Here is a 23,669-nt window from a genome sequence, read left to right as displayed (position 1 = left end):
GCGGGTATTTTTCTGCATTGCATGGATGTGATTTCCAAGCATTTCCACCACAAAACCCCCCAAAAAACACAGATGACAATGCAGGAAAACACTGAGGAAAAAAACCGCAAAGGGTTATTCTACAGTTTTTTCTTTTTTTCTCTTTTAGTGCTACATTGGGCCTTAGTCTAAGGATCCACTCACATGGAGGAAAACGGTGAGGAATTTGGTGTGTAATATTCCACATGGACAAAAAAAAGCCTCCCATTGATTTCAATGGGTTCTGCTAGCTTTTTTTCCCACTAGCGGAATCCATGTCAGAGGATTTTGGCGCTTAATGCATGTCAGAATCTATGTGGAAAAACGCCTGTGCAAAAAGCTTCCTTCAGGCGGATTCTGCCTGCAAAAATCAACGCAGTCAATAGGAGGCGGAAAATCCACATGGAATTTGCAAAAACTTTGTGGAAAACCCGCCAGCATTTTTTTTTTTCTTCAAGGTCCATACACTGTGCTGGAGGAAAAAAAAAAAAAACATAGTGAGAAGGAGCAACATGGCTGATCTCCTGGGGCACAAAGTGATGGTTGTATTTTTGTGTTTTGTTTTTATTTAAATGCAAAGAAATCCACACACACATTTAGCTGAGTGTGCATAGAGAGAGAGTCAGGCCACAACCTGTGTGTGTGTGTGTGTGTGTGTGTGTGTGTGTAACCATATATTACATACAAATTGCAAGGAATTAAAGAAACTGATGATCATCACTCCTTAAAGAGGACCTTTCATCACCTTCAGTTCTCAGCATCTGTTAATTGGCGGATTAATTGCTGAAGTTGGACTTGTTTCTCTAGCTCCCTATGTTCCTGAGTAATCAGTGCAGTTAATTTTGGTGTCTTATACACTACTTGGGCTATATACTGTTGGGTGGGAGTGTCGAGTAGGAAAGGGGGTGTGATTATGAGCTCCCAACAGAGGTTTGGGAAGGGCATTCCCACCTTACAAATTTAGAACAACCCACCTATGGATCTTAATCTCTCCATTTACATCTATTGAAGGTACCGAAATAGCTGAGCAAGCTGGACAGGGCTCACTGGAGACAGATGCAGGCCCTGTGGATATGTCAAAAGGCCAAGGTGGGAATACCCCTTTAGGCTAGGGCTACATCGTGAGTTTGGAAAAGATTACCATCTTGTAACCAAACACCGCTGGAGGAAGCAAGATAAACGGGTTATCCAGGGACTTTACTTTGAGTCACAAAAAAATTGAGCAGCGGTCGCTTCAACCTTGGCGTTTCTGCAGATTCAGTTGTGACAATCTTGTAGAAATGCCAAAGATTTCACCCTATGCGTGAATCCATAAAATAAATTGACAAGCTGCAGATTTAAAGTCTACACTGCAGGACAATTTCAACAGCAGATTATTTTTTTTTTCAGCTACATATGTATAAGATCAGTAAGAAGGAAAGCCCCCATTCACCCAACAGAGGAAAAAAAAAAAAAGTCTAACAGAGTATACTTTTTATTTCCTCAAACTTGGGAGTCTGTGGGTGACAGATGCTACAGTGAGAAAGTAACCCAAGACACACAAGGGAGAGCTCACACACCATCATTTACCTGGCACAAGGAATCTCATCTCCATTCCCAAGTGAAATAGAAAAAATAGAAGTCAGATGGTCATACTACCACAACCACATTAATAACCTAAAAGACTCAACCTGGCAGCGGCCTGCACCTGTTATATTAGGGGAATACCAACTCTCAATGAGGCAAATACAGGTAAAGCAATTTACAGAGTTTCATCTGGGCATTCCTGGTACTGATATGGAATAAATCACATGACATGAGTACAAGCAATAGGGAAAACCTCTCCAGAGACTTTCACATACAGGAATAGAACATACAATATTGTGTTATGGCCTTCATATTTACTCTATGGGAATGAAAACTGCTTGTAATGAGATATACTTATCACAAGCAGAGATGGCTATCAATGGCTTACCTTTATAAATAGGCAGCCCAACTATTAGGGGCCACACACATGGCCAAAAATTCAAGAGAAATTGGAGTCAGACAACGGCCTCCATTACTGTTCGTGTTCTGTCCCTCAGCATTTTATGGCAAGATGCCAAAGCAGAGTTTAGATTAGGACTGAAAATCAGCACCATATTCCGCTATATGAACATGTAAGTCCGCAATTGAGGGTTTTCAATTGTGGACACATTATATTCAATCCAGCCTCTTACACCACCGGATATTTTATCTGTTGTGAGGCCGGGCCGCAATCATGGTCCGCACTTTATAGGACATGTCCGTAATGGCCATGAATTGCGGCACTGCATGGACTCGCCCATAGAACTCTATAGGTGAGTGCGGCAGGACACGGACATCAGTGGAGTCTATGCTGCCGATCAGCAACTAGTGTTGCTGATCAGCAACTTGCGGACTGTACATTTAATATGGTCATGTAAGACCTTAGGGCCTTCACACAACAGATTCCTACAGTGATTCTGAAAAGGATTCTGCCTTTTAATCAGCAGCCACTGAGTCTCCCATAGTTTTTAAGGGGAGACAGAGATCAAAGCAAAATAAATAAATAAACGAATATCCTATTAATATTATAGATGTGAAAGTTTGTGAGTTTGGATGTTTGTGGGTTTGTGTGTTCGGATGTTTGTTAGTCAATCACGCAAAACCCGCTTGACCGATTTGGCTGAAATTTTCCACAAACATAGTTAATACACCCCATTGCGCAATAGGCTACTTTTCGTCACAATAGCGCACATACGTTTTTCCCAAGACCCCCACAAACCCCAAACTCACATCACTATCTCTGCAATCTCACACACTTTGGACCACGATTTGGCTGAAATTTTCCATAAACATAGTCCCTACACTCGATTGCGCAATAGGCTACTTTTCGTCACAATAGCGCACATACGTTTTTCCCAGGACCCTTTGGATGTTCGGATGTTTGGCGGTCAATCACGCAAAAACCGCTCCACCGATTTGGCTGAAATTTTCCACAAACATAGTCCCTACACTCGATTGCGCAATAGGCTACTTTTCATCACAATAGCGCACATACGTTTTTCCCAGGACCCCCACAAACCCCAAACTCACATCACTATCTCTGCAATCTCACACACTTTGGACCATAGCAAGCCACAAAATTCATATTACCCCCTACAGCAGAGGTCAGCAACCCCTGGCACACATGCCAAGAGTGGCACTCCTGCCATATTTCACTGGCATGCCAGCAGTACAGGACCTGCAAGAGTTAAATAAAGTCTCTGCTAGAGCTGAGGCATAAGGACACTCCCCTTTGAGAGGGGTGCAGGAAACCCAGGGGGTGGAGCTTAATCGCTCAAGTCTCTGCCTGCTATAGTGATAGCTCCTGCTGAAGCTGCTAGCAAACTGAAAGTAAGAAACACACAGCTCCCTTCCTTTACTTCCTATTGTCATTAATGTCAGGCATGGGGTTATTAGTTTAGTGTTAGTAACTCCATGTACCTCACATTAATAGGAATAAACCCCATCATGTCCCTCATATTAACCCCTGTGTGCCCCATATAAAGGTTACTAATATGTCAGACATATGGAGGTACTAATAAAAGACCTCAGTAATGAAGATACTTAATTATTACCTCCAAGTCTCTCACATATCAGTAACTAGAGATGAGCGAGTACTGTGGGGATCAGCCGATCCGAACAGCACGCTCCATAGAAATGAATAGATGCACCTGGTACTTCCGCTTGGAAGTAGCCAGCGCGCTTAACCCCCCGCGTGCCGGCTACGTCCATTCATTTCTATGCGAGTGTGCTGTTCGGATCGGCTGATCCCAACAGTACTCGCTCATCTCTATCAGTAACTCTTACACTGGGGTTAATGTGAGGGACGTGATGGGGTTAATTGCTATTAATAAGAGGCGCATGGAGTTACTAAACTGTCATGCACAGGGACCGACTTTATGTTGCTTACTCAAGAGTATCCTGTGCCCAAAACTTACATGTACTGGCGGAAAATAACAAATCATACAATGTCGTATATCGAAGTATATTAACCTGAAATACCTCTGTCCCAAAGACACTATGTACAGTTTATACCAACACCGTATAGCGGCTGAAATACAAATTACATTCAACACAAAAGTCTCATGTGCTCTCAGAATTACAGCAACAACAAGATACACAGTTACATTTTATATCCCATACCTTATACACAGTACGAAAACCTTACCCGCGCCTGTATATACCCACTTCTACAATCACCGCAGACGAAGTCGCGGGTACCAGCTAGTATTATATATATCTGTGTGTCCTGCTCAATCTTGCCACTGATTCAACTGCAGAGTCCGTGGCACGAGAAAATCCCTCTGATATGGCTCATTCATTTGAGCCTAAACAGCGGAGGAATGCCAAAATCCTGTTTCGTCTTTCCATTACAGGAAGCTAAGGGGACAGAAAATGTCTCTTTCTCCAGATTTATACTACCTAGAAAAATGGTTCTTTTATCAGAGATTCTCAGCTTTCATACGTCACCAAGATTGCAGCACTAGCTATAAAATAATCTGAGATATCACTAGTTATACACAGTTGGGAATTTTAGCTTAACATGTAGCAGTTCATGTTGTATTTAAAATCACATTCCCAGATTTGTTGTTAGATCGCCTCAGCAGTTTTTGAATGAGACAGTTTCTATACATATGCTAATTAGCCTCCACCGTGTACTGCAGAAGTGTCTTTGTGCACCGTCTGCTATTCTCTATGTGTATGGGAGAAGGGAGAGGAGTCAGCAGCAGCAGCTTCTCTGCTCTCATACACAGAGAATAGCAGACGGTGCTCACAGACACTTCCGGTGCACTGAGAAGCTCATTAGCATATGAAAACGGACTTATTCAAAAACTACTGGGACAATTTACATACAAAAGGTAGGTGTGAAATAGCCTTTGTAAAAGCAATGCAAAGATGTGCTTAGCTAAAAATGACTTTTCCCACTGATAGAGCCCCTTTAACTAGTAATATAAAACCGAAAATACAGCCATTGGGAATCCCACTTTGGTAAATGTTTTAGCTCCACATGGTGCATTGAGTATTGAGCATGTCGCAAGCCGAGTGCCATGTATATCAAATGGTATAAATCGGCGTTATCCCTGCAATGTATTTCACAAGAAAACTCGCTCTGTATTTCTCCTATCAAGACAATGGACATCTCAGTTAGTGGAGGCTGTAGTATAACAGATCGTAGATCCAGAGGCTTAGAAACTACTAATGCAAAAATGACCCACGTGTGACCTGAAGCTAAATATATATTTCTGCGCCCATATTAAAGTCGCAGATCTGACCCACAGCATCACAGAGCCCCCGTGACGTCATAACCTTAGGTAAAGTTAGGACTTGCATCTTTAATGCAAAAAAAAAAAAATTGTATTACACGAGTGTTGAGAAGTTGTAGTTGACGTCCAGCTAAAAGCCAAACTCATTTTCTGTCAACCTGACAGTCTCTGCACTGGTTTCCCCATGCACCACAGAATACAATATAAATTTATTACACTCGCCCATAGCGCTGCACCACCTACATTTCTCTCTTGTCACAGTCTAACAGACGGTTAGTCTCCTCTGTCCTCACCACTGACTTTAGACTTGTATCATGTGTTGTCCGAACATCCTAATTCCATCTCCAAGACTTTTCTTGAGCTGTACCATTGCTCTGGAATGGTTTACCTGGGATAACTATGGCGGCTTCAAGCACGCCATAAACATACAACCATTTAGGCAGGCTTATCACAGGACCTGATCCTATACCTATTCACACTAAGCTATCCTTTCCCACAGAACCTGACCCCTCCATCCTGAAGTTACCCTGTACTCTGTGTATTCACAGACACCAGCTGGTGATGGGCTGATACAGCTAAGGGGGTGTCAGTTTTAAAACCTATTAATTTGAATGGGTTTTAAAAGCAAACCTGCAGTGTCCGTATAAAGCCTCTTCGCGGGGAAAGGGGGTTTTTTTGCTGGACGCAAAGACCTGCATGTCCGACTATGCAGTTTCTCTGGGGAATAGGACGGTGACCCGGCAGGCGGATACGGGCGCAGGGGTGAACGCCCCCTTACAGACCATTGTACTAGCCCTCTTACCGCTCTGGTCTCCCCATAGATTGTAAGCAGGGTTCTCACTCCTATAGTTTGAAGTGTTCAGTATTTTGTCACATTGTAACATCTAATATTTTCTATTCACGTGCCCTCTGATTTGTAAAGTGCTGTGGAATATGCTGGCGATAGATCAATAAAATTGTTATTAATTATATTATAACCACTCAAACGCATCTAATAAAATGCATGAGGTATTGCAGAGGCTTTTGTAAGCAAAACATAAAATAAAATGTATTTCACCTCTAAAATCCGCACCAAAACCTCAGGAAACTGTAGAAAAACTGTATGTGCTTTTTCAAGCAATTTTGATGCAGTTTTTAACTGCAAATCAGCTGCAGTGTGTGAATAAGGCTGTGGCGAAAAAAAAATACTGCAGCAAGCCAGTGAAGGAGCAAGTGAACCTGCAATGCGCGAGACGCAAATTTGGGGAAGGTAACACTGCAAATATTGCTCACATAGCCCCATTTAAAGGGTCTGTTTGTGCCTGCAGGTTAAAAAAAATAAATAAAGAAACCGTGTCTCACATTAGACCTAAAAATGCCCTGTGTGAACACAGTCCAATCTGGGACACAAAAGCCAAGACCAGGTACAAGGACCACCTGAAGTAAAATATCACAACTTACCTCAGGGCACTAAGAGGACTCACCTGACACTCCCATTTCATGTAGAAAAAAAACAAAACAAAAAAAACGTAACATTGTGAAGAAACAAAGAATTTATGTTCAGGAAATACAGCAAAAAAATTTACCTCATACCAAAGGCTTCCCTGCAGGCAAAGGCCTCATGTATGAAGGGGGGAAATAAGTCGTGCTCTACATAGGCACCAATCAGATCGCAGCTTATACTGCCTAATCATGAGACATGAGCTCTGATTGGCTGATGAATATTCCCTTCACCTCTCTGGTGTATGTGACTACTACAAATCTTCATTATATTCATCACCTATGTAACTAAAATGGCCGCTCCAATAAACTAATAAAGCCAATGGCAAATTCTGAACTAGTTAACCGTCATGACAGCGTTAGAAATACCTCAAAGTCTTGATTTTGATTGTTTACTTACTGTTTATTTGAAAAATCTCAATAAAAAAAAAATAGTTAAAAAAAAAAAAAAAAAAAAAAAGAAATACCTCAAAGTGTTTCTTGGGGAAGGAAAAATAAAAAAAAAAATTTCCCCCCCTTCCCATTTTTAGTACAGTTTGTGCCTTAGATGTAGTGTTTTCCCACAGGCCTCAATATATAGGGCTTAAAGTGGAATAAAAAAAACAAAAACAAAAAAAAACCATTAAAAATGTTACAACTAGATAAAATAAAAATGAAATTTGACTTTCTACTAACAAAAAATGCAATAAAGAAGCAGCACTGTAGGATTGCAAATCAATAAGAGAATTTTTTTGCATTTTAAATCTTGTAATTATAATTATTTTTTTTTTAAATACTTTTATTTTTTTGCTGCAGAGGGCTTAGGTCTTATATAGCCTGCAACCATTTTTGTATATAAGCTGTGCTGCTTAAGACAAACATGATATATATATATATATAGATATATATATATATATATATATATGGGCGTGTGTGTGTGTATAGATCAATAGATTTCACGGCATAAAATACTCCTACCATACATCAAAAAAACATCCCATTGATTTGAAAGGGAAGTACATGTTGTAAGTCACATTTTGCTCTCACTCTAGCGAATACAATGATGTACCACGTCTGTGCACATTATGCACCAAATCAATAGGAAACAAACAATAAGATATGTGTGGGATAAAAATGCACTAAAATTCTATTGTCCATATATTTTAAAATAAGATGTGTGAACAGGCACTTAAGAGTCACAGTACCTGAATATATAGACAAACGTGTATGTTATTGTGATATCTTTACTGTGTGTCAGAATAGAATATTAATATCGGATGCTATCAAGGCTCATATGTGAATTGGGATGTAAACTAGGTGCAAATAATGTGTAGAAGCCCACGTCTGATGCATGTGACCCTAAATGTCTTCTGCAGAGGGCCAGGAAGGCCGGGGCTCCCTCAGCTACTGATGCAATAGTCCTCTAGGAGCATTACGGTAGTCATAGTGAATCCATAGACTTGTCCTTTAAGCTCTAGAGCACGATGACCCTGACCCTTGAGTAACTCCATCGCTTGCCCTTATTTGCTGCTGTGTGAGTGCAGCATTCCTCCCAAGGAAAACACGGGAAGATGCAGAGCTTTGTCCCCTTGTATATATCCTAAGCTGTCAGCGTGTTATGGACTGCAGCCTCGCTGCTGCCTCCTCCTTCTCCTAGCTTTATCTGCTATTACACAGAATAATAACCATTTCCACTCTGGCACCATATCAGTCCCCAGCCCCATTGCACTGACCCGTGTGCCTCTTCCCCCATAACACTGGCCTGTATTACAGCAGCGCCGTGACCAGATTGAGAAGTGGGATCTGATCAGGTAGAGCACCTAGAACGTCACTAGGCCAAATCCTGGAAGAACAATAACAGGAAGCTGTATGTGACAAAGGCTGCTATATACATATGTACATAATCATGTACAGGGCCAGGATATGGGAGGGAGGGGGATACATTATTACTATGATGTCATCAATGCTACCTAGATGTGACATCATTACATATTTGACCCTAGGGGTACAAGGCCAGGATATGGGGTAACTGTCCACATGAGGGGATCCTCAGCATCCATACCACCTATAGAACACAAAGGACAAACAGCACACAAGGGGTTACTATACAGGGTGATGTACATTGGGTTACATACAAGACATAAACAAAGCCATATAATAAAGGGGAGCCATACTAACACACACAGCCAGGACTCTCCATAGGGGTAAATAGTGGTGTATACCCTGCTATAAGACGTATAATAGGATTGCTGTAATAATCCCAGCAGTGCTGGCCAGGCATATACACTGAAGATACTGCCTATAGTATACATACAGCACACAGGCCTACACACACTGGGCCCAGCTATGACCTCCTGAGAGCACAGGGCCCCAGTGGAGATGGAGCCATGTCCTCATGTATGGCAGCGCTGTGCTATTGTATAGCACTGTGTACAATGCCTACACGGCTTATGGATGGTCGTACAGAGCACACTGGCGTCCCTGCCTCGCACTCACACTACAGGCTGAGGAGCCACAGCAGATAGACAATGCTAGTGACTATGGGGAGCCCTCTCAGGCCCAGCTCGGGTACCTCTGTCTCCGCCGCACTCCCCCCAGATGTCTCCGCTGCTCTCCGGCTCCTTCTCACCGATCAGCTGAGGACGCGAGGCCCAGATCCCTCCGCGCACTACTTTACAGCTCTGGATCCTTCCGCCACAGCGCTGCACTACTTCATAATACCCATGACATGGGGCCTAGCCGGGATCCCTCCGCGAACTACTTTACAAAAGGGGGGAAACGCAGCTCCCGGAGAGGAGTACCGTGCCCGGTGCGGAGTATTACAGTGACAATGGCTTTCTCACTCTCTGGCTCTTGGCCTCAGTACCCTGCCGTCCGCTCGCTGAGGGGAATTTTTGATTTCTTTTATAGATCGTCTTTATTTCCGTCGAAAAAAAAAAAGATTTCGGGCAGAGTTGGTTGCCTCACTGAACCCCTCCGCTGCGTGAAATCGGTTTATTTCCGCCAGGGTCACCCTGCCGAGCGGGCGGTTACTACACACGATGTGTCGCTCTGTGAGTTCCCAAGACGAAGTGTTATGTGTCCAGTGCTTATTGTTCGGGGATGTATGCGAGGCGGAGGGATCCGGCCAGATGTTCTCCGCCTCCGGGCGCAGGGATCCCTGTGGATAGGCAGGAGTAATCCGCCCTCGTTGCCCTGGTAACCGCTTCAGCGTCTCAAGATGGCGGCTCTGTTGCCGGAGATTCTCTTTGAGGGTAACGGGCAGGCGCCTGCCCCGAGCAAAGATTTCTATCAGCTGGTTGTCAGCCGCGGCGAGGTCAGTGCGGTAGTGGTGTGATAACTGTGAGGGAGCGGAGCACGGGCCGCAGCCGGGAATAGTGTGTGCGTGTATAGAGACATCATGGAGGCGGGGGCAGAGGAGGGACTATGTGCGATCAGATAAGTGCTGCTGCTGCTGCAACTAAGTGCACACACGGAATGCTGCTGAGAACCGCTCTGTGTGACCCATGTGCTGCAGAGCTGGAGCACAAGCGATCGGTGCATGTGAAGATCATATCTGAAGGGCCCAGTATTACCAAAGGCCTTCATAGTATTTATCTTATGTATGGCCATACTGGAAATAATAATAAACCGCTGTGTTACATGTGACCACAGGACTAAGCAGAGACCTGACCTAGAAATGAGCCCCTCAATTCGCCTCCAGTGGTCATGTGACCTAGCGTCAAACAGCTCTTATCATATTAACCTGCCACCAAACCGCCATGGCGGTGCCAGATTGTCCTATATGTCTTTGTCGCGTTTTAGGGTCATTTCAGCATCATAAAAAAAAGAACTTTTTCGGCAAGGGCCACAACGCTGCATGATCGGGAAAGTAGTGAAATGAAACATTACACGTGGAGACCCTTAGTGCCCAGTTATTACAAATCCATAAAGTCTCATTTCCTAATAGTTGTATGTCCGAAACACAGCACTGTATAGGGGTAGTTCACAGCACTTTACTGACATTGTCAGTCGCTCCTCCCTAAGTGGCTCACACTCTATATTCCCGATCAGTATGTCTTTGTTATGTGGGAGGAAACCAGAGTACCAGGAGGAAACCCACACAAACAGGAGGAGAACCTACAACCTCCTTCCAAATGGTGTCCTTGGTTAGATTTGAACCTAGGACTGCAAGGCTACAATGTTAAAGGGATCCTATCATTCAAACTCATTTTTTTTCTCATTAACACGTCAGAATAATTCTCCTACCTTTAGATGTCTTCTCCGCCCCGCCGTTCGCTTGAAATCCCGTTTTTTTTGTTGGTATGCAAATGAGTTCTCTTGCAGCACTGGGGGCGTCCCCAATGCTGCAAGAGAACTCTCTCCAGCGCCGCCTCCATCTTCTTCAGGAACGTCCTCTTCATGCATCTTCTTCCGGCGCAGGCTTCAGACTTCTAGGCCTAGGGAAAAGCTGACTGCGCATGCCCGCCGGCTACGATAAAATGTGTCACAGAACCAGGGGTGACTTCCAAAGGAACAGAAAAAGCACTTTTTCCTAAATCCACTCCTGACTTTGACTCAAAATAATGCAGCAAAATTTGCACCAAAACCTTTTCCGCAATGTGTGGCCTCCACTTAGGCCTCATGTACAGGACTGTGTGCAGGCCGAGGCCTTTCCAATGTCGGGGGTCTGATGCTCCGTCCTGTTCGATGAGTGTTGAGCAGATCTTATCCGTGGCATCAGAATAGCCACAAAAAACAGAAACTCACATGGGGGCAGACACTCGCATGTCATTCGAGTGCAATACGCTATAAAATCGACCTGCTTGTGTGCATGTAACCTTAGTTCTTATGCCAGAAAAGTAATGAATATGCTCCTGTCAGCACACTAACAATACACACGGTGGTATGCATGAGGCCTTAGGCCTAGTCCACACGGGGCAAGGGGGGCGTATTTTGGTCCTGATTTTGACGCGGGAAGCCGCATCAGAATAGGACCAAAATATGCCTGCCGTTAACATGCTGCTCATGGAAAACAGTAAGCTAGCGGTCTACATAGACCGCTATTGTGAAGGGGCGGATTATGACGTGGACTCAGTGCCAAAATCCACCCCCTCTTGCACCGTGTGAACGGAGTCTTATACTTCTCCCTTCACCTAAATCCATTCCTGGCATTGGGGCCAAAATCTGCAACAAAACAAGCGTGGCTTTTCCACAACATGTGGCCTCAGGTAGGGACAGGGGACTCAAACGCTGCAGATTTTCTGCAACAGAAAGAGCGTTCTTTTATTTTGAATTTCATGAAGATTTCCCCATTTTCTGGCAAAGAGTAAAATCTGTGATGAGAATCTGCAGCATAAATTACCATGCTGAAGATATTAAATCTGCAGATTGATTTCTGCTGCAGGTTTTTTTCAGCAACGCACCTTCACAACTGCTGACCATATTTACTAATAATTAGGGTATGTTCACATGGAAGAATTTGTGCAAACTGCTAAGTTCAGCTTCAGGAATTTGAAGCTGAATTTTTCTGCTTGACCATATTCTGCCACAAAATCCGTTGAAATTAATGGGAGGCAGATTTTGGAACTGACTTTGAGGCCTCATGCACATGACCCACAGTGTGCACTGACCATATACTAGCCGTGTTTTTCATGGCTAGCACCTTGATCCATTCATTAATATGGCCCCATACACATGACTCTGACTCGTATAGCACAAGGATTTCATCAATGTACCGTTCCATTACGGCCTAGCCACATGTACACGGTTGTGTGCATTGCCTTACACAGTGTAAACATCAGATTTTGGTTTACATCATTGCCTCATGTTTGGTGTATTTAAGCCACACGCCCTTCCCCTGGGAATAAAGTCGAAAAAATTTAATCCAAACTAGATGTGCCACATTTACATCAGTGTGTAGCCAGAATAGTAAATCTGGGCCTTTGTATGAATGCGCCCTAAACCAATTCCGCCCCAAAAAAAACATATTGCTGCAATTGTTTTAGTCCCATATACATGACAAAACATAATATGACAATTATTGTTAAAAACATTTTTTACATACTTTAAAAAGATGGGAAGGGGACGCTACATAGCTGAAAGGGGATGCACATGCCATAAAATAAGAAAAAGTCATATCTCACGATCCCCGCCTCTCCCACTCCGTTTTACAGTCCACCACAAGTCTGTGTATCCTACTCTCCACTGATGACATCAGAACATGGACACGTGACCTGTCACCGCAACTGAGATCACTAGAACAGCTAGTGATTGGCCACAGCAGTCACATGTCCATGTTGTGATGTCATCATTGCAGGCCAAGATACAGGCACAGGCTGGAGACTGGGAAGCTTCAGAAGGTCTAAAAATGGAGGCTTAGATCTTGTACAGAGCTGTAATAGGGTTGTGACAATGAGGCCTTTTCTGTAGATACTGTACGTGTCTGCAGAAAAATCTATTGGATGTCTGCATGATAAATAATGTAGCAAAACAAAATAATACACCATGGCAAAGCACAGAGAGCATTGCATTGTGCAATAGGGGAGTGACACTAGGTTCACACTAGTATTTGGGTCTCTGTTGCACGGCTCCACATGGGGACCAGAAAGATGGAGACTATGTCCACTTATAAAGCGGTTACCCACGGAAATCTACCAACCCCATAGACTATAATGTGGTCTGCCGGGTTTCTGCACATTTATACTGAAACCAGCAGAAAGAAAAGTCCTCCTTGCCGGACTTTTCTCTTCACTGATTTTAAGCAAAATCTGCGGTGGAGTCCCAAACGCAAATGTGAGTCTAGCCTTAGTGGCTGCCATACAGGCACTCATCCCCAACACCCAAAGGGTCATTTGTTTTACTGGAAGCCAATTTACCTATCAGTAGGTCTTTCAAGTGTGGGGGAAACCGAAGTACCTGGAGGAAACCTACACAAACACGAGGAGGACATACTAACTCCATACAGATGTTGTCCATCGTCGGATTGAAACTTAGGACGGCAAGGCAGCAGTGAGGCCATATTCACACAACAGAAAAAAACGTCCCTCATGCAGCTGTCTTAGCAACAATGGCAGTGAATAGGTTCTATTCACATTTTAGGTTTTTTGGCGGACTGTTTTTCACGGCCATGAAACAAACTGAAATTTATCTTTGTCATCTAAAGAGACATGGATAAAGCTATGTGACTAGACCTAAAGACATTTCTAGGTATTATAATGGCCGCTATTCGCTGATACGTGAACAGGCCCATTTTGTGGACTTAGGGTGCATGCACACTACGTAACGCCGGGCGTGTATGAGAGCCGTACACGCCGGCGTTACAGCAGGGCTGCCGAACACTTCCCATTCACTTCAATGGGAGCGCTCGTAAACGCCGCTGTTACGAGCGCTCCCATTGAAGTGAATGGGAAGTGTTCGGCAGTCTGCTGTAATGCCGGCGTGTACGGCTCTCATACACGCCCGGCGTTACTCAGTGTGCATGCACCCTTAACTGGACCAAGACGACACAGGCATTAGGTGTGTGAAAAATGGTATTATAGTGTGCATAAGGCATTTATTACCTGAGCTGATGCAAAATTAAATCTTTTTGCAAGCTGAGCTGCTTATGTGCTTATTTATTGAGTTGTCTGCAGTGAACAGCCCTTATTACCCCCACCAAGTGGAATTTTGCCACATACTTGCCTACATTTGAGGGAGATCTTCAGGGAATAATGAATTTATTTTCAGTCTAAGGGCTTATTCACATGACAGAGTTTCAAGACCGTTAGAAAATGGAAAGTACGCGGCCCCATTAAAGTAATGGATCCAGATACACTGTTATTTTTTTATTGGCAAAAATTTGAGTATGTCCTAGTCTCTAGTCTTTTGGGATTTGTGAAAAATGGAATCCACTTAGATAGAAATCAGACATGAAAAACAGACTGGTGCATCCGTGTCGTATGGCCGAGAATCTTCCATGGTTGTATGACTACATCTTAAGGCCTTATGCATGAGTGAAGGTTGAAGGGGGGGCTGATTTCTTTAATGAAAGGTACTCTGGTAACACATCGATGAAATTCGAGTGCCTTCCATGCTTCATTCATTCCTATTGTGGGTTTGGTCCCATTCTGATATCACAGAGCAGGATAGGACCTACTATATCTAGAATTATCATATCGGAGTCCTGCTCAGACAGTGCACTTGGTCGTGTGCATGTAGCCTAAGGGTGTGTGCACGTATGGTTTAAGGCCCCTTGCAGATGGCTGTGGGCTGGCCGTGATTGAATGGCATGGGCGGCACACAGATGTCTCCTGTCTACCGTCCATGCTTCCGCAGCCACATTCATTCATTGAATAGGAGCCATGGAAGCAGGGCCGCAAAATCAGACAGAAATAGGACCCGTCCTGAGTTTTACGGCCCAGACTGCCAGCTTGCACACAGAACCATGTAATACACGGTCATGTACCTGGGTCGGTAGAACTGAATGCGCTATCTGGATAAAACCTGGGTAGCACACTGAACTTGCTAACGGCCGTCTGCAAGAGGTCTAAACGTAATGTTTTGAATCCAAACTAAAATATGTAGCAGAATGAAATATTTGTGTACTACATGCAGATTTTTTTATGTTTTCCTCCAGAACTTGGCCATGCGTATCAATCATTGCATTACAATTAGAGATGAGCGAACACTGTTCGGATCAGCCGTTCCGAACAGCACGCTCCCATAGAAATAAATGGAAGCACCTGGCATGTACACTTTGCCGGTCGCCGCGCCAGGTGCTTCCATTCATTTCTATGGGAGCGTGCTGTTCGGAACGGCTGATCCGAACAGTGTTCGCTCATCTCTAATTACAATTAATGAAGTCCACAGTGAAAATCCACATTATGTCTGTAACAGATACAATCTGTAGTATTTTTACAATCTACTGTGAATTGGGTTTGTTAAAGCTCCATTCACTAACATTGTACTGAACTTTGTTGCTCAATTTCAGTCCCAAGACTGAGGCCAAAGGGAACAAATGCCTTGTAGAATTTCCATCAGGGAAATCCTTCTACACGTCCTCCTGGAAGCCACCGCAGAAAAAAAAAAAAAATAGAGAAAAAACACCTAAAATCCATAGTCTTTGCTGTGACTCACCTGCAGCTTTTATTATTTGGCATGCTGCAGGTGTTAGTTTCACTATTTGGTTATTTGAAGACTATGCTGCTGTGGTAGATCGCTGCAGGCTAGTGGCCAGTGAGTTTGGCGTGGCTAACCTGATGTAATCTGTGTGTCTGGTCGTTTAGAAGACCTTTTGTGTCCTCTGACGTTAGTGGTGTTATATACCGCTAACAGCTGAATTCGGCACACTGTAGGCTTTGCTGGTGTTTGCACAGAGATATCGATGCTCTTACAGTTCAGCGTAGCCCATGCCAACAGCAAGCCTATGAAAGAGTATCTTCTGACCGTGCAGACATATCGGTGCCAAATCCAATGGCATCAATATCTCTACACCCGGCGCACTGTCATTTTTTTAGCAGTATTTAAAGGGGTTGTCTAGGCAAAAATGGACAACCCTTTTAACTTTTAAATCATTAGGCAGTGAAAATTTTAAAAAAATACATACTCACCTGTCCCCGATGCTCCGGTGTCCTCCAAGCACTTCCCGGTTCTTCGGCAGCTTCTCCCGGGTCTCTTCCGGAGTTCTGCTAAAGCCGCTGTTTGGCTTCAGCGGGCACGTGACTGCTGAGTCCAATCAGCAGCCTCAGGAAGAGGAACTGTGATGTCACAGGTAGTGACATTGCATGCAGTTTGCTGATTGGCCTTAGCGGTCACGTGACCGCTGAGGCCAATCAGTGGCTTCAGCAGAACTCTGGAAGAGACCCGTTCAGCAGAAGGACCGAAACGCAGCGGTTGGACACCTGAGCATCCAGGACAGGTGAGTATGATTTTTTTTTTCAATGTTATGAAAGGTCCTCTTTAAAGGGTTATTGACAAGTCACTGTCAAGTTGAGAATAACAGCTCCTAGCCTGAGCCCTTGCAGGATCAGCTGATCAGCGCTGCTCTACACTGTTCCCACAACTCGTACAGAGGAGAATGGGAGCTACAGAACCAGTAACGCACATCTAGCTACACTTATTATGTAGTTCTGAAGCTGTAGAAACAGCGTAGCTCAGCTGTGCTGCATTGTTTCCATAGCCCCCATTTTCTTCTATGTGTGCTAAGAGAACCACATAGAACAGTAATTGGCTTTATCTTAAGTTGTGGCTAAAGGGCTGGGAATAGGAGCAGCATTTCGCCAAGATTACCCTTTAAGTCTAAGGCCCGACATAGCAAGATGCAGAAGCATCGTGTTTTTTCCACAGCGTTTTTCACAGAAAGTCCACAAAAGCACTCTGCTTATATTATACCTATACAGAAAACGCCAGTGCAATGTGTGGATGGGATTTAGCCAGATTCCCTCTAGCCGGCGGTGGAACAGCAGTTTAATGTTCCTATTTCCCCCTCCCCAAACACGTGCACTTTGGGCTAAGCCGCTGCTGTATACCTCTACTGGTGGTTTCTCTCACTTGGGAACAAAAGGTTTGGGCATGTTAAAATCCAACATACCCTCCCATTACTCCCCACTATGATCTTCTATTGGGGGAGAGTTGAGGCAACTTCATACTTATTTGATGGTAGGCCGCTCCAGCTAAAATTGATGGGTTCAGATGACATATAGGTTACACCAGATAATCCCTTTTAACTGTTGCTATCTGCAATAACAGCCACATGCCCATTTTCTTACCAGCAATGGCTTATGGACAAATTCTGATTTCTGCGGACATCACTAACCCAGCAATATACTTAAAAGGAAAAGCTATAGTATAGCTATACAACATGATATAAAGGGTTTGCCGGGCCAGTATAACACATAGATAAAAAGACAAACAAAAAAAAGTGATCCTCCCCTCTCCGATCCTCTGACGCTCCACCTCAGCTCTCTCAACTTCCTGATTTAATACTCATAACATGACCACTTAACCTAGTCACTGACCACAGGGGTAACCCACCTCAGCCAGGGACTTACAGTGCAGTTATTTCCTATGTATCAAAAGGTTGGTGGTCTTGTAGCATTGGGGTCCTGGGTTCAAATCCAACCAGGAACATCTGCATGGAGTTTGTATGTTCTCCCTATGTTTATGTGGGTTACCTCTGGGTATAACAGTCCATGCCTAAAAATTTACTGATAGGTAAATTGACTTCCTGTAAAGCAAGTAACCCTTGTGCATGTTGGGGATGAGCGCCTGTATAGCTTCTACTAACTCCCCTACTGCACATTACTCCCTGCATTTTGAGTCTCTGTGAGAAATGCGCATTACAAATGTCTGTCATTCTTTTGGTTTTTTATACCATTTTATTTTTAAATTTTCCATCCAGAAAACCCCTTTAAGGGTAAGTTCAGAAGGGGTTTTTTGGTCCAGAACCTCAGACCAAAAACTGGGTAGCCGCAACTGAAAGCTGGTGCACTGCACCAGCATCCAGTTGTGCACTCTGCTCTGGATAAGGCCTAATGAATGGGCCTAGTCCGGAGGAGGGAGTATCGTCAGGCCGAATCGCGAGGCGACTTATCCTGAAGAATGAGCACCTAGCTTCTTTTTTTTTCCGCTCCCGGAAAAAAGACCCTGAGCGGCTCCCATTGATTTCAACGGGAGCCGTCTTTTTGGTCAGGATTTTGAGGCGGATACGGCCTCAAAATCCTGATCAAAAATCCCCGTGTGAACTTAACCTAACACAGGTATGTTTACCCCTTCCTATACAGGGCTATACGTCACCTCTCAGTGTTTACCTTCCTACATACATGCAGATGTAGTATAAATACGCCCTTACCTAGGCCCTAACCTTTGTAATTTGTTAGCCTTCTTCTTCCTCTTAGCTTTCATTTTCTATTGTCTTCACAAAACAACATAGGAGTGAAGGAAGTAGTCACAACATGGTCACACTACAGGTCCACATGGCTAGTAGTGTCCCCCATTCCTGGGATAGCGAGCCTAAGCCACCCAGAGAACTCTTTATTATAATAGTAGTAGGCCTGGGGTCTTATATATAGCTCATTCACATCCACACTGGTCAGACATGTCTTATAGATGTCTCATTCTCTTTCTGGCCACAAGGTTATTTTGCGATGGTGGAAAATCTCCCTCAGAAGTGAATTTCGGGAAGCAAGACCAGGGGAACAGAAGGAATCTCATGAAGACTTTGTGGATGACTCAACACTGCATGGTAAGTGGACATGTATCACCAGAACAATAAGTAACCAGGTAGTCACTTACCTGCTGCTGGAGAAACTGATGCTGCTTGTGATATAGTGCGGGACCTTCTGATTTCCTCTTCTACACCCACTTGTGAAATGTTTTCCTCCCTGTATGTGCAGCTCTCTGCCTGTGATTCATATTCCGCTTGCATGGAAGTAGTAGAACCAACTTCCTTGATTTTTTTTCAGACTAAACTCCCCATCGTTCCTCCCACACTTGGCTCCACCTCCTGATGTAACAACAAACCCTAACACTCAGAATGAAAAGCACTCTGTCTGTCTGACTTATAGCCACCAAATCGCAGAAAACCTATTTTCATGGGAGCGTTGCCAGAAATACCTTCGCTCCTCTGTTGCACAAATAAACAGAAGCTCTTATTAGTTCTCTATTTACTTGCCATGTAGAAATAAGTGTGATATTAGTTGTGACATTGTTGCAGAGATATGCCTGATATAATTCCAGGACATAGGAACATAGGTATGTACACATTGTGTGTGTGTGCACGTGTGTGTGTGTGTATATATATATATATATATATATATATATATATATATATATATATATATATATAGTCAGGGTCTGGGGTTGCTAGGTGGGGTGGCATAGACATACAAGTCCAGTTTCGGGCAACACGGTGGCTCAGTGGTTAGCACTGCAGCCTTGCAGCGCTGGAGTCCTGGGTTCAAATCCTGCCAAGGACAACATCTGCAAGAAGTTTGTATGTTCTCCCCGTGTTTGCGTGGGTTTCCTCTGGGTACTCCGGTTTCCTCCCACACTTCAAAGACATACTGATAAGGAATTTAGATTATGAGCCCTATATGGGACAGTAACTGTCAATGTCTGTAAAGCGCTGCGGAATATGATGGCGCTATAAAAATAAGCATAATAAATAAATAGTTTCTTTAGTCCAAAACAAAGGTAGAGTTTATTTTCACTCAAAAAGGTAGTGCAGCAACAAAAGGAAACAATACAAAAATAAATACCTGCTGGCTAGGCTCTAACTAAACATAGAATAGGTTACCTCACCTAGAATAACAGAAATCAAAAGCCAGTAGAATCATTCAGGACACAGCTCCAAAAATATGACCTCTCTCTTTGGCTCTCCAGCCAAACTCTGCCTCCAGTCTGCTGCTGGAACTGACTTCTTAAGCGTCCTTGACGAGGAGACTCTCTGCAGCTGAGTCGCTGTCGGAACATCCTCAAAGTGTGGACTGGAGAGTGGTGGAATGATAGGTCCCACTACCAACCTCCCTGCCAATCCTAAAAATCAAGCCCAGTAACCTAAACTTTGAAATAACCCTCAGCAGACAATAGTTATCTGCTGGGAAACGTTCTTTCTGGAGTTTTCTCATCTCACCCACCTTAGTAGTCTGGGTGAGACGTACACCCCCTCCATTACCTGACCAGCCATCGGCTTACTATATATAATATATATATATATATGTATTATATATATATATATATGTTTATATATATATATATATATATATATATATATATATATATATATATATATATATGTTTGTTTATGTTATATATATATATATATACTAGCTGGTACCCGCGACTTCGTCTGCGGTGATTGTAGAAGTGGGTATATACAGGCGCGGGTAAGGTTTTCGTACTGTGTATAAGGTATGGGATATGAAATGTAAGTTTGTATCTTGTTTTTGCTGTAATTCAGAGAATACGTGAGACTTTTGTGTTGAAGTTAATTTGTATTTGAGCTGCTATACGCTGTTGTGAGAAACTTTACATAGTGACTTTGGGACCGAAGTATTTGAAGTTAACCCTTTCCCGCTGATGGCATTTTTTGATTTTGGTTTGTCGTTTTTGACTCTCCTCCTTCTAAACCCCATAACTTTTTTATTTCTCCGCTCCCAGAGCCATATGAAGTCTTAATTGTTCTGGGACAAATTTTTCTTCATGATGCCGCCATTATTTATTCTATATAATGTACTGGGAAGCAGGGAAAAAATGCAGAATGGGGTGGATTTGAAGAAAAAATGCATTTCTGCGACTTTCTTACGGGCTTTGGTTTTACGGCGTTCACTGTGCAACCAAAATGACATGTCCCCTATATTCTGTGTTTCGGTACGGTTCCAGGGATACTAAATTTATATGGTTTTATTTACATTTTGACCCCTTTAAAAAATCCAAAACTATGTTAAAAAATTTTTTTTTTTTGAAAAGTCGCCATATTCCGACAGCCGTAACTTTTTTATACGTCCGTGTACGGGGATGCATAGTGCGTCTTTTTTTGCGGGACCGGGTGTACTTTGTAGTTCTACCATTTTCGGGAAATGTGATTGCTTTGATCACTTTTTATTCAAATTTTTATCAGAATCAAAACAGTGAAAAAACGGCGGTTTGGCACTTTTGACCATTTTTCCCGCTATGGCGTTTACCGAACAGGAAAAATATTTGTATAGCTTTGTAGAGCGGGTAATTTCGGACGCAGGGATACCTAACATGTATGTGTTTCACAGTTTTTAACTACTTTTATATGTGTTCTAGGGAAAGGGGAGTGATTTGAATTTTTAATCCTTTTTATTTGTTTTTATATTTTTTTTTATTTTTTTTTTACACTTTTTTTTGCATTTATTAGACCTCCTAGGGGTATTGACATGGGTGGGCGGTGTCGCGGATTGTCAGAGCGGTGGGGGTCGGCAAACATGGCTGCTCCGGAGCGTTATAGAGCGCCTCCTGGAGTATCGTTATGGTGAGGGGCAAAGTGGTAAAGTATATGTATATGTGATTGTGTGGGGTTAGGGGCTAGGCTGTAGAGGGCAATAGGAATTTTGTGGCTTGCTATGGTCCAAAGTGTGTGAGATTGCAGAAATGGTGGTGTGAGTTTGGGTTTTGTGGGGTTCCTGGCACAAACGTATGTGCGCTATTGTGACGAAAAGTAGCCTATTGCGCAATCGGGTGTATTAACTATGTTTGTGGAAACTTTCAGCCAAATTGGTGGAGCGGTTTTTCCGTGATTGAGGAACAAACATCCGAACATCCAAACTCACAAACCCACAAACTTTCACATTTATAATATTAATAGGATATAATATATATATATATATATATATATATATATATATATATATATGTTTTATATATATATATATATATATATATATATATATATATATATTTATTTATATAGGACCCGGCCTCGCACGGGTATATTTCATTTTTTGTTTGTGTAGTGGCCCTATAAGAATTGCCCAGTTTTGCACTCGTACATTTTGTATGTCGTTTGTGTGTGGGTCTCTGCCACACGTCTGTGTGTTGTTGGTATCGATGGTTTGCCTGCTCCAGCGTTTCGGCAGCTCTTAAGCTTTCCTGCTGCTGAACTTGTTCCTCATGCTGTGCCCGTGATTGTTGTGGCATCTCAGCAGCTTGCTGGGAAGTCATATAATGAGCGTGTTGCTGGCATTGATGATCTGCCTGCTCCGGCGTTTTGGCAGCTGTCAAGCTGGCCTGCCACTGAACTCATTCCTTGCACCATGCCTGTGATTGTTCCGGCATTTCAGCAGCTCACTGGGACTCCATATAATGAGTGTGTTGTTGGGTCGGCCTAGTTGTCTGACGTTTCATGTCCCTGGCCTGCGTCCCGGGTCATGTGACATCTGGTGTCATTGAAGATGGACTACTTCGGAGGCCGACAGCGTAGGAGCCAGGTGAGTAACAGTTTTTTTTATGTTTTTCTCCTCCTGGGTCTCCAATTATTATACTCTGGGATCTGAAAAGACACCAGAGTATAATAATTGTTTATGGGTGTCCACAGTGGGACATAATACTGTGTGCAGGGGCGACTATGGGGTATAATGCCGTGTGCAGGGGCCACTATGGGACATAATAGAGTGCGCAGGAATGCGTAGGAGGGGGTCGGTCGAGGTCTTTGATGACGTTCGGGGGGGGGCATGCCAAAAGTTCGCCACGGGGCCCCACCATTCCTAGTTATGCCACTGTATATATATATACAGACGTAGCAGTTTTCCCTAACTCTGAAGCATGATAAATTGCTGTACCGTAATATCTTACCATAGTAGACAACAAAAAACACTGAAATGTAATTGAAAAAAAACATATTTTTATAATGACTTTTCATTGACTTCTGTATTCCTCTGTGGTAAGAAATCCCACTATAGCAATGTGCATACATATACAAAAAAGGACAGTACACATTTGCCACAGTCTCGTTGCAATTTCCGCCTGAAATTGGTAGATGAAAAAGTCCTGCATACACAGCTTTTTCGTCTGCTGATTTCAGTTTTAAAACAATGGAAACCTGACAGACACCGTTATATTCAGTGGAGTCCGTCGGGCTCCACATGTAACCTCTGATAGATGAGAACAAGGAACAGCCAATGCTAGTGTGAACGTAGCGTAATTTAGGACCGAAATGTTGCAAAACCCATACAGTCTTTTTTCACTATTTTGGAGCGCTGCCTTCCTCTTTATATTTTTTTATATATGTGTAGATAGTTATATCGATGGGCATCCAAAATTTAAAAAGGTTGTCCAGGCATTTTTTTAATGCCTAAACAAGTGGGTGAGGTAAAAAAAATAACAAAACAAATCACATTCACCTGTCCCCAATGCTTCAGTGCACTCCCGACGTGTTCCGGTTAGAGATGAGCGAACACTGTACGGATCAGCCGTTCCGAACAG

At 43.3% G+C, this 23,669-nt stretch overlaps 2 protein-coding genes across 9 annotated transcripts in view; one reads left to right on the top strand and one right to left on the bottom strand.

The window, feature by feature from the left end:
• TRIP12 (thyroid hormone receptor interactor 12) overlaps positions 1-9,899 on the bottom strand; it is a 78,761-nt gene extending 68,862 nt beyond the window's left edge. For all 8 annotated transcript variants that reach the window (XM_075269032.1, XM_075269034.1, XM_075269033.1 and 5 more), the window contains exon 1: positions 9,337-9,899. The gene's annotated coding sequence lies outside the window, so the exon portion shown is untranslated. The remainder of the gene's footprint in view (positions 1-9,336) is intronic.
• An 85-nt stretch (positions 9,900-9,984) lies between these two features.
• The window catches only part of FBXO36 (F-box protein 36), a 41,171-nt gene continuing 27,486 nt past the window's right edge, over positions 9,985-23,669 (top strand). The window contains exons 1-2 of the mRNA XM_075269048.1: positions 9,985-10,080; positions 18,858-18,966. Of these exons, the coding sequence (XP_075125149.1) occupies positions 9,985-10,080; positions 18,858-18,966 (205 nt within the window). The remainder of the gene's footprint in view (positions 10,081-18,857; positions 18,967-23,669) is intronic.

Source organism: Leptodactylus fuscus, chromosome 3 (assembly GCF_031893055.1).
Source record: "Leptodactylus fuscus isolate aLepFus1 chromosome 3, aLepFus1.hap2, whole genome shotgun sequence".
Taxonomy (NCBI): Eukaryota; Metazoa; Chordata; class Amphibia; order Anura; family Leptodactylidae; genus Leptodactylus; species Leptodactylus fuscus.
This window is presented reverse-complemented; position numbering and strand designations above follow the sequence as displayed.